Source organism: Chinchilla lanigera, unplaced genomic scaffold (genome assembly GCF_000276665.1).
Source record: "Chinchilla lanigera isolate Chin_1 unplaced genomic scaffold, ChiLan1.0 scaffold00026, whole genome shotgun sequence".
In the NCBI taxonomy this organism is placed as follows: Eukaryota; Metazoa; Chordata; class Mammalia; order Rodentia; family Chinchillidae; genus Chinchilla; species Chinchilla lanigera.
The window spans coordinates 2,273,619-2,285,902 of NW_004955427.1; the positions used below are offsets into that span (position 1 = coordinate 2,273,619).

General features: G+C 38.2%; 1 protein-coding gene across 2 annotated transcripts in view; it reads left to right on the top strand.

Annotated features, from left to right (window-relative positions):
- Positions 1-12,284, top strand: part of Adgrg7 (adhesion G protein-coupled receptor G7) — a 70,871-nt gene that overhangs the window by 38,979 nt on the left and 19,608 nt on the right. For both annotated transcript variants that reach the window (XM_005386303.2, XM_005386304.1), the window contains exons 9-13: positions 3,328-3,488; positions 3,819-3,974; positions 6,163-6,275; positions 9,447-9,790; positions 10,566-10,662. In XM_005386303.2, coding sequence (XP_005386360.1) covers positions 3,328-3,488; positions 3,819-3,974; positions 6,163-6,275; positions 9,447-9,790; positions 10,566-10,662 — 871 coding nt within the window. The remainder of the gene's footprint in view (positions 1-3,327; positions 3,489-3,818; positions 3,975-6,162; positions 6,276-9,446; positions 9,791-10,565; positions 10,663-12,284) is intronic.

Genomic DNA, 12,284 nt, shown 5'->3' on the forward strand with positions numbered 1-12,284 from the left:
TTTTGGTTTTTCTCCGGTACCAGGAACCGAACTCACGACCTTGCGCTTGCCAGGCAGGCGCTTTTGCCGCTGAGCTAAATCCCCAGCCCCATCCCTAGCATTTTTAAGAACATAATATATTGTTACTGACTGAGGCCACACAGTGTACAGCAGAATTGATATTTTGTGCCCTTTGACCAAAATTTTCTGAATCACCACTCTAACCATCTAGACGTGTTTTTATATTGTTGAAAATACTAGTCTGCAAAAAATCTGTATTTCAACTTTTTGTTCCTCTGTGAGAACATTGAAATGTGTAAGGAAAAACTATTGAAACTATAGAGGGACCAAAACACTATCATCAGGAAAAATTCTGCGTAGTTGTTTTAGAAACTGAAGCTCAAGTGACAAAAATGACTAATACACTTGATCTGTGTGTGTGTGTGTGTGTGTGTGTGTGTGTGTGTGTGTGTAATTTCATTTGTAGACTGAAAACCTATGGTAAAAATCCCTTTTAAATGTCTGGGAAGTATTTAAAAAACTGATCACTTATTAGACCACAAAGAAAAGTTTACATATTTTGTAAAATAAAAGTTATAATAGACACAGTTCCTGACCACAGGGCCATAAAAGTAGAAATATACCATAAAAGAATAGCAAAGTTTTTATCCAATTAGAAATTTTAACACATTTTATTTTATGATCTTTTTGAGACAAGGTTTCACTATATAGTTCAGGCTGGCCTTGAACTCACTTTGTAGCCCAGGTTGGCCTCAAACTCACAGCAATCCTCCTGCCTCAGCCTCCCGAGTACTGGGATTACAGACATCACCACCTCGCCAGCTAACACAGCATTTTAGAGAGGAGATTAAAGCGCAGATTACTAATTGCTGGAAAATGATGGCAATGAGAACACTGACACATCAAAAACTATGGGATGTAGTCAAAGAGACTTTTAAAGGAAAGTATATATTCTTTAATGCACTTATTAGAAAATAAATTGGAGAAAAGATCTAACTGTTCAGCTGAAGAAGCATAAAAATGAAATCAATGTAAAGAAAGCCAGAAAGAAGGGATTAATAAATATAAGGATATACGTGAAGAAAAACAGAAATTAGCAAATGCTACACTTAGTCAGCAAAATGCAAAATTGAATTCATGAAAAGACTGAAGAAACAGGAAAGCTTCTAGCCAAGCTGACCAGGAAGAGAAGGTCATAAAGGAGAATATCTAAAATTGTGGAGTTTTAACAAAAATTACAAGATAATGGTAAATATAATTTTTCTAGGGAATTTAAGTGTTTATGAAAATGATGATTTTCTAATAAATGACCTAAATACTATAGACTGAGGATGAGAATGATCAGGAACTCTCATCTTTTACAACTGTACACTTGTATGGAGTTGGATTTTACTTTAAGCTTGTCGTTCTTTTAATAAAAATAGAGAGCAAAGGATGAGGCCTTACTGTATTTTGAGGTTTAACGCTTCTACCCAGTGTCCCGAGGAACAATTTAGTGAGATCCACGTGCCGTGGAAAAAGCCAGGAGCTCTTGCTTTTCTTTCCAAGTAGAGGCTGGAATGGCGCTGCAGGCGCAGGAGAAGTGTGGAAGGCCCTGGGCTGGCCTGCCCCGCCTCCCTCTGAACCGCAGGACTGAGCAGGCCGCTCCACCAGTGCAGGGTTTCCTCGTGCCACTTGTGCAAACAGCAGAGGGTAGGCAGTTATTCCTTCAAAATGCCCACTTAGTTTTTTCTTCTGCCATTTTGCACGTGGCTCTTATTTACAAAAGCGGGGGTAGGAGGCCTCCACCAGCTGGTTCTATCTGACTAACACCACCACCTATGATGGTCAGGGCTTCCTAGCATCTTTGATGAGCAGCCGACTTTCTTCTGGTGCGAAGAGATCCTTCATAATAGTCTTCTGGCCTTGGGATAAGCTCCTGTTCGTTATGACATAGCAGTGATGGTAAAATTCCACTGAAAGAGCCACTGAGCTCCTTGCTCTGTGACTTACCACCACCGGTCCCTTCCGAGTCCCTGTGAACAGCAGGCAGAGCTCACGGGCCCCCTGCAGGCACCCCCACCTCGGTTGTCACCCTTGCTGCTTCCTGTTCCATGTTCTACAAATTGAGGAGGAACGAAGCTTGGAAATTGGCTTCCTGCTCGCTCGGACCTACTGCATGGGATGCAGGATGCGTGCTTTATCCATGAGACATCCGCATACCTCCCTGAGGTGTCTTAGGTAGAAAATTTGTTTCCACATAGAAGGTATGGAAACTGAACCTCACAATAAAAGTAATTTGGTGGAAACAGCTAAGCACGGGTTATACGTTAATCAATTTGAAGATACAAGGCAAAATAACTAATGCTTAGTTTCTCCTATTACAGTTTCATAACATGGATCACTTCTACATCACGTTTAGAGGCTTTTCCCCACACATGAAACGATCAGTTTTGCAATAGACATCAGCTGACTGTCCCCTCATTTAATTCAGTTCCGACACTACCTGGAGATAGTGCCCAAGACTATCCCCCCCCCCCGATCTTATGATGCCAGTTGCAAACCCCAGATTATTTTACCTGTGCTTCTGACCGACCAGGTATAAGTCAAGGTTCCCATAATTGCCATCTTGGGTTCCACTAATTTGTTTGAGCAGCTTACAGAACTCACAGAAACATGTTTACTTGTTTAGTATAAAAAAATGGAGCAAAAGATACAGATGAAGAGATACAAGGTAAGGCATGGCTGGAGGGGTCGGGGGTCCATGTCTTCTCTGGACGCACCATCCTCCGGGAATCGCCACATGTTCAGCTGTTCCTGAGCTCTCAGAACCTCGATCTTTTGGGTTTTTATAGAAACTTCATAGCATGGGACTGTGTGAAGTATGTGCAACTCGATAGCAATGTGATGGGACAGGGAGTATAATCTAACACTAACAGGATGAAGTGACAAAGCAGCAAGGACTGCAGGCTCACATTCCCCTTGGACCCTTTGTGCAGCATTCCTTTGAGGTCCTATGCTCTATCATATCATGTATGTCAGAGAATTTCTTGATAGCCATGACCAAGATAGAAAGTTAATGGAAGATTAGAGTTTCTGTTACTCAGCTGGGAAGAGAAATTCTAGTTACTACAGCCTGCTTTGAGTGCAGGGAGAGCTATGGAGGACAGTCCAACTAGGAACAATATCACAAAACGTACAGCAATCAAGTAAAGGTTTAGCCAGAAGACCGTTCTGATGTCCTCCACTCAAATGTTAAGCAGCATGTAGTTCAACAGTGAGATGGAACTTCGTTCCTTGTTTACCTTAAGGTTCATTTACTGATTTTACTGTCTCCCTTCCCCACAGATCGTGCTACATGTGGCTTCGTAGTGTATCAAAACGACAAGCTTTTTCAATCAAAAACTTTTACAAGTAGGTCAGATTTTAGTCAAAAAATCATCTCAAGCAAAGTGGGTGGAAATGAACAAGATCTGAGTGCTTCTGTTAAAATGATCTTTAGTCCAAAGGTAAGTTTTCCATTAACGAAATGAAAAACCCAGGTCATTCTTCATTACAAAGGCAGTGATAATGTGGGTAAAAGAAATAAAAAGAAAATCTCTTTGAAAGATTCTTTAAAGTACTCATTTAAACCTTTCTACTACCCATATTGTTTGTCAAACTAGCTAAGTACAAGGTAAATTCATTTGAATTTTACCTTTCCCTCACAATCTACAATTATATTAATAAAAAATTATTAATATAATTTATTGCTCTTATGACTATATGATCCTATTAGATTTTTTCTAACCAATTAAGCATTAAATATCAGTAATTATAACTATCTTATCAATTCACAGTACAACCAAAAAGAATTTCAGTTCAATTCCTATGCCTGTGTCTACTGGGATTTTTCAAAAAAAGACTGGGACACATATGGCTGTCATAAGGACAAGACCATCGATGGATTTCTGGGCTGCCACTGCAACCATACTACTAATTTTGCTGTATTAATGGTAAGACTGCATAGTGGTCTCTTTCTAGGCAAGAATTTTCCTCATATGCAATTTTAGTGTGTGCTAATTAGCTATAACTGTGGAATTTATTTTGTAGAGTTTTTTAACTCAAATTAAACAGAAAAATTAGATGATGGAATAATAGGAATGTACTTGGCAAAGTAGCATAGAGGTTTTTCTTATTTTTCTTTTTTTTGTTGTTTTGTTTTGTTGCAATATGGCGTAAAGATAGATGAATTCAGCACAGCAATGGGCAGAGAGTGAAGAGGAGCAGACAGAGTGTTCCATTCACTTGTATGTTCTTAAGTGTGAAGTTGTTGCACTCAGATAAGGCATCGTTATGTGTTGGGGATGGTTTCAATATATGGCAAAATGTGGACGTTTAAATTAGTCTCCCGGAGCTTTTTCCACTGGAGTTGGAAAAAGTTGTTATTACAAGTGTTCTGTCAATGGGACTTAATACTCAACACCTGTAATTTAAAGGAGCAAAAGTTCATTGGCTCACAGTCTGTAGCGGTTTCAGGCCATGTCAGTTGGCTCCAACGCAGGGCAGCATGGCAGAGGGGCTCCGCTGAGGTACAGCGGCTTGTGGCGGGTGGCTGGGAAGCAGAGAGAGTCAACACAAACTCAGCTCTAAGCCCCCATAATGCAGTCCCATTCCAGAGACCCCACCAATGATTCCTGAGGCATTAGGGACACACCTAGCTATAGACCATCACAAGACTTTACTAAGTGTTGCTAAAGGATACAAGGAGCATGTCTTGAAATCACTGAATTCTTCCCGTAGCTCCTGTATGTATTCCTTAATCCTTTTCACTCCAAAATTACTCCGTGCCAGTAACTGACAAACCTGAAGTTCAGACGCATAAGCGTCTGTCCAAATTCTTGGACTGACCCTTTAAACTGGGGGTCTTCTGTATGTTCTGTTTCTAGGAACTAATTCTGAGAAAACGAAAATATTAGCTTATATAGTTGATGAAACACTTCAACACGCAATGAAATGGAAAGGTATGCAGGTTGTCTTCCCCTCATTCAGGGCTATTGATCCCCAAGGGCAAGCAGATATTTTCATTCCCGGTGACTGTGATGTAACCACATTTAGGATGGAGCTCAACAAGGCATGCTGATGCAGCACAGATTATCAAAGAATAGAAACTTGCCTTCAAATTTTTTTGAGATAGCTATAGTTTTCTTTTTCATTTTAATTGTCAGACCTCTGTTAGAGTAAAATTTTAGCTTTTTTTGGTACTGGGAAGTGTAGTGCTACATTCTTAGCCTTTTAAAAATGTTTTAAATTTTGGGACAGGGTCTCACTAAATCACGAAGTTGTCCAGGATGGGCTCAAGCTGTGATTCTCCTGCCTCAAACTTCCAGACAAAGTTAAAATTGCAATTCGAGCATAATTCTGTAGTGTTCACAAACCTCTGTATATTTGTACACCGTGTTTATGTAATATTTGTGCTAAAAAGTTCTGGAGACAAGATAGGATTTCACAAGGGAGGGTGTGATGTGAGGTAGCTGACAGTAGAGTGGAGCGCATGCTTTTTATGTTTCTGTAGTACTTTCATAATTTACAAACAAGTGTACATTGCTTTTTTAATTTCAAGAATTTTAAAAGATAAGAAAATATATATAAGCAAAAATTTATGTACCGTGTGAGCACCACCACCGCCTTTCCAGATTTCTATAGTGTGTACTCATGGCATGTACTTCTCTATACATACTAATGCGCTGGGATAGATACTAACATACTAAGCAAAAATGAAAAATCCTTTAAAAGAAACAGAATCATACAAAAATCCTTTCATTGTCATAAAAGTATTTGTGCAACTTTAATGCATTTGTTTGGATGTGCTTGGATTATAGTAACATAAAATAATATAATGAATAAATAGAGTAAGTGTAATCCAAATAACTTTGATTATAGACATCAAGGGAAAATATTTTTTCTAATTGAATTGGTTAAACAGTTATTCTCAAGTTTTCTTCATGTAAATGTACTTTAGAGATAATGGGTTAATTTATTTTATTTCTAAATATATCAAAAGCTATCTATGCCTGGCAGATGTGTCTGGAAAACATACCTGGAAACTGTGATTATTAGGTCAGATAAAATTCTTTGTGATGTTAACTTCCACTGACACGTTAGGAATGGTTACTTAATAACACGCATCAACTTATTTTTCAGACTTTCAAAAAGAATTATCAATACCCTGAATCCTTAGATGTGTTATCCAGTGTCGGGTGTGCCCTGTCTGTTGCTGGACTGGCTCTCACGATCGTATTCCAGATTGTCACCAGGTAAGAGGAGGGAGAGACGCTTGTCATAAGACAAGTTGCTGCCTTGATATAATTTTTTCTGGGCACAGTCTCATCACAGTGCGGTGCTCTAAAGTAGAAGGGAACTGAGCTCAACATGCTCATTTTATTGAAGAGGACACTCAGGCCTCAAGAAGCTAAGGGACACACTCAAATAAGTATATCCCTTAAAGCTATGTGAGTGCCTTGAAATACAATTACATCTCACTTAAGTACAAGTTTTTCGAGTACGGTGACTGTCGTCTCTCCACTCATAAATTCCACAGTTACTGAGTGTTGAATGCAGGTGCGTGTGCCTGCAGATTTGCAGTGTAAGAGAAAGTAATGTTAGTCGGCACATTTTTCAAAATAATTGTACAGATGTGACATTTTCTCTTTTTTATTTTAAAGAGAAAAGAACAAAGACAAAATAAAAAAACAAAGACAAAAACAAAATAACAGAAAAACTATAAAAATGATAACAGAATTTCAAAACAAGATGATAGGAAATCAACAATGGTTGTTGTATTACTTATTGTTGTCTTCAAAGTAGTTGCTCGATTACCAGATATAAGCATGCAAGATAGATCAAACAATGAAAAATTAACTGTTCCTTTCAACAAACCAATAGAAACTAGTAGTATGATTATCTTAGCTGTCCTATATACATGTATTTTTTTCCCTTTCCCTCCTTCCAGTTGTTCCTTCCTATTGAGCAGTTTCTTTCCCTTTCACAATATCTATGGTACCTTTCAGATTTTATTTATGCTTTCAGGTTCTTACACTAGGTAGACAATATGGCGTTTACACATGTGGTTCTGATATATTTCACTTATGAGTAATGTCTCTAGCTGTGTCCATTTACCTGTAAAAGCCTTGAGTATATCTTTATTTATATCTGAGTAATACTCCATTGTCTAAAAATACATCTTTTTTTGTCCATTCCTCAGTGGATGGGCATTTGAGTTGTTTCCAAGACTTACCTATGACAAATTGTGCTGCTATAAACATGGGTGCACATGTATCACTGTGCTATGATGTTTTTAATTCTTCTGGGAAAATACCCAGAAGGGAAATACCTGGGTTAAGTGAGACCTCTAATCCTAGTTTTTCAAATGTAACATTTTCAAGCAGTGAAACTTGTTGAAGTTTTTTAATTCAATAGTTTTTGCTTTTAAACCTGATTTTAAATAATGACCCATAAACAAATTTCTCCTCCTTAACTCTATCGCTCAAGGTCGAATTTTACAACCCACTTGTTATTCTTGTCACATGCTACCTTTTAACTCTCTATACTCTCTTGTAGACTGTTCGTGTATTAGTTTACTTGTTTTGTTTATTTTCCCTACCAACACAAAAATGTATGAGGACAGTGACCGCCTCCGATTTCATTGTCACTGTTGTTTTCCATTCCATCACTGAATCCCCAGGGGTGAGCACACCACTTGGGTCTGACTAAAGCTCTGTCTGAGCTGGGCTTTTGTGATCTCAGCATTCTGGGAGCCTGAGACAGGAGGAAACGTGAGTTCAAGCCCTGCCAGAACAACTTGTAAGACCCTATCTGAAACTTAAAACATAAAAAAGCCACTGGGAGTGTAGTGGAATGCCAAGGCCCTGCATTCATTCCTCAGTCACACACACACGTACACACACACACACAGCCTTGTTTGCCAGCCTGCACACAAGACTAAAGATATTCTTTTAGAGGAAAGACATTAGCTATATATGTGAGGAAAAACAAACAGTTTTAAAGAACACTTAGTTCTGCATGGAGAAATTATACCTTCAAATGAAGGAAGAGTCCTTGAGCGTATATTGCATTAAACAGTCCCTGGACCATTTAGAACATCTTGACCACCTGACAAACAGCAAATATTCCCCAAAACGTAGTCCTTGGAACATTAGTCCCTTGGAGATACACAAATAGACACACGTAACTTTGTTACACATAAGCCAACCAAAGAGATAGTAACTATAAGTCTACTCAAATTATAAAGAAAAGCATTAGTAGCAATAGGCCATAAAATAAACATTTTACCCAATTTAACCTTACTCTTTGAATGTAATATAAGCTAAGCATTATATTATTTTAAAACATATTACAGTTATATAAAATTATTTACATTTAGCATTTTTAAAAATTTACAAGTGAGATTTATATTGCAAAAACTCTGAGTTTTCTCTACATTCAAGCATGGATTCATCTATTAATGTGCAGTAACTCCATTTATAGTCTTTTCTACAAAAAACCTTGTATATTCATGAAAATTCCTAAAACTTGGTAGCCTCAAGCAATAGTTTGTTTTCTTTGATGATTCTATGGCTTGACTTGGTTCAGCTTGGTGGTTTTTCTTCTGGTCTTGGTGGGTCTTCCAGGAAACTGCGGACAGAAGAGGGTCAGTGCCGTGTTATCTGGTCCCAGGATGCTGGGACAGCTGGTTCTTTTCTCCTCTCTATATACTCAGAGCACTGCACATGCTTTCTTTAGCAGAGTGACTAAACTTTTTCTGTGGTCTCTCAGAAACCCAAAGATCACAACAGAAAAGCTATCAGGAGGCCCATATTATCATTTTTGTGTGTGGGGGAGACTTTTGCCTTTGTGAGGTCCTTCTTTCATTAAAAAGATTTAAAAATTATGTTTTATGACTGTATTAATATATTAATGTTAACATTTTTGACCTAAAAGTTCATATTTTTTCCTCTAGTTTTAAAGAAAGTTAAAACTTTGTTATGTGCCGTGTAAGTATCACGGATCCTAGCATGATTGTTACTAATGGGCAAGTCAGTCCTAGCTTTCAGACTTTCTGTTGCAATCTGTTAGTTAAATCAAGGTACAGGAGGGCAGGCCTGAGAGGGGATTACAGTGTGAATAAATGCTGGGAATCAGGATTCGCTGCGGCCTTCTTGGGAGATCAGCCATCTCTTTTGGTCAGAACACAGCTTCAAGGAAGGATATATCAACTTGTTTCTTATCACTCAGTTCGTGGAAATGAGATAAAAGCAGAGCGTGTTTTTCTGATGCGGAACGTGGCCTTACCTGCTGCCTGCTGGGCCGTGAGCTAGATAAGCCGCGGGTAGTAATGTTCCTCCACTTCCTCACAGTTTCAGGGATATTTATTTTTCTGCACTTTATTTGTTATAATTTAATATAAACATTTGCTTATTTATTTTCAGGAAAGTCAGAAAAACCTCAGTAACCTGGGTGTTGGTCAATCTGTGTACCTCAATGTTGATTTTCAACCTTCTCTTTGTGTTTGGAATTGAAAACTCCAATAAGCACTTGGAGACAAGTGGTGATGACATAAATGTTGACTCTGACAGTAACGAAATGCCCACAAGAGACACTATTGACATCCCAAATTCCTCGTGCACTGCAGCCGCCGCCTTTCTGCACTACTTCCTGTTAGTGACATTTACGTGGAATGGACTCAGTGCCCTCCAGCTCTATTTCCTTCTAATTAGGACCATGAAGCCCTTTCCTCGGCATTTCATCCTTCTGATCACTTTAGTTGGATGGGGTAAGTGTCTGCATTTTCACTTACTTAGAAATTTAATTTTGTTCAATCACTTAAACAGACACCAATTGAAAGCTTAACAATACAAGGTCTTGAGGGAGGGGGATAGGGAACAGAAATCCCCAAGAACACTTTTTGTCTAGTAGTTTGAACTCCACTGAAGGAGGCAGATATAATCAAGAAAAGGTGCATTAGATATATCATAAACTGAGTTAAAGACGTTAATTTTTAATGCTGGGCGTGGTGGCGCATGCCCATAATCCCATCACTCAGGAAGCTGAGGCAGGAGACTGACACAAATTTAAGGCCTGCCTGAAATGTACAGCGAGGGCCTGTTTCAAAAAACAAATAAACACCGAACTTTTAAAACATCTCTTTATTTATGTAAGACCTAGACTGTAAATAAATTTCTACCAACTTTAAAGGTTTCCAGAGAGAAAATCATGATTCACAGAGAAGCATTATCTGAAACTTTCATTGGTTTTCAACAAAGTGATACTGAATTTTAAACTTCAAATGACAGAGGAATTAAAACATTTAAGAATAAAAATTGTGGCAAGAATTACAAAGAAATCAGAAATAAGACAGGATTGGCATGTGGAGCCAGCACTACAAAGGAAAAACAAAGGAAAAGATGGTGTCCACCGTTGCCCTCCACCAGTAGGTCAGTTAGTCTCGGGTCCAGAGCGGAAAGAACACACGTCCTGACAAGCGTCATTTGCAGCCTTTCATCCCCGCCCTGGATAAACTTAATTCTGTGCTTCTCTTTGCCACAAAGGAGTCCCAGCCGTAATAGTGGGAGTCACGGTGGGAATTGTTTATTCTCAGAATGCGAATGAGTCACACTGGGAACTAGACTATCGGCAAGAGGAAATGTGAGTTTGCAGTTCTGTTTTTTTAATTGTTTATTTGTACAATTTAGATGTACATATTGATCACATTTGTCATATCCATTGGTACCTGAACGTGGTATATTTTGATTCCTCTTTTTTCCCTCCATTGCCCTCCCCCCTCCCCTCAATCCCTCTTCTCCTCATTTACCAAGCTTTGTTTCCATTTTATCCTTCTTTTTTCAGTTTTTCTTTTCCCTACTTTCCTTTCCCTACTCCTCCCTAATTCTCTTCCATTTTGAAGAATTTCTTCCTATTTCACAATAGCTATTACACATTTTGGTTCTTATTTACACTTTTAGTTTCTCACACCAGAAAAACAATGCAATATTTAAACACATATGTGTGATTTATATTACTTAAGAGGGTGCATCCATTTAGCTAGAAATGTCTCAAGTTTATCTTTCTTTATGGCTGAGTAGCACTCCACTGTATTAAAAAACGCATCTTCTTTGTCTGTTCCTCCATGGATGGGTACTTGGGTTGTTTCTAAAATTTAGTTATTACAAACTGTGCTGCTAGAAATATGGGTGTACATACAATGCTGTGGTATCATACTTTTAATGCTTTTGGTAAGATACCAAGAAGGGGAACAGCAGGGTCAGATGGGGCCTCTAATCTTAATTTATTGAGGAGTCTCTGCACTGACTTCCAGAATGGTTGCACCAATCTACACTCCCACCAGCAGAAGAGAAGGGTTCCTTTTTCCCCACAGCCCCACCAGCATTTGCTATAGTTGGTTTCTTGATGACGGCCATTTGTAATGGCGTGAGATGGAATCTCGTCATTGTTTTAATTTGCATCTTTCCAATGGCCAATGATGTTGAACATTTTTTCATGTATTTATTTGTTGTTTGTGTTTCTTCTGAGATGTGTATTCATCTCAAATCCCTATTTTTGGACTGGGTCTTTAAATTTGAGGGTTCTAGTTTTTTTTTAATTCTTTATATATTGTAGATATCATTTCTTTGTCTGAGGAACAGCTGGCTAAAATTTTTCCCTCTGTGGGTTGTCATTTAACTTGATGATTTCTTTTACTGTGCAAAAGTTTTTTAATAAAATGAGATCCTAGTTGATTCTTTGTAATATTTTCCATGTGATCCAGGATTTGTTCATGAGGGGGTTTGTTCTACACCTATATCTTCAAGAGCTCTACCTATTCTCTCTTCCAGCATATTTAGTGTTTCTGTTTTAATATTTAGATCTTTGATCCATTTTGATTTATTTTAGTGCATGGTGAGAGATATGGGTTTAGTTTTAGTCTTCCCCATTGAAAGCCAGTTTTTCCAGCACCATTTATTAAAGAGGTTATCTTTCTTCCAGTGAACATGTTTGGCCTCTTTATCAAAGATAGGTGGCTGAGTGAATTTGGAGTTGCCTCTGCATCTTATAATGTGTTACATTGATTTTTGGGTCTGTTTTTTTTTTTTTTCCCAGTACTAGTATTATGCTGTTTTTATCACAGTAGCTCTATAGTATAATTTCAAGTCAGGGATTGTGATGCCTCCTGCCTTGCCTTTGTTGTACAGAATTATTTTTGCTATTCTAGTTCTCTTCTGGTACCAAATGAATTTTAAGAATGTTGTCTATACTTCTGCGTGGTATGC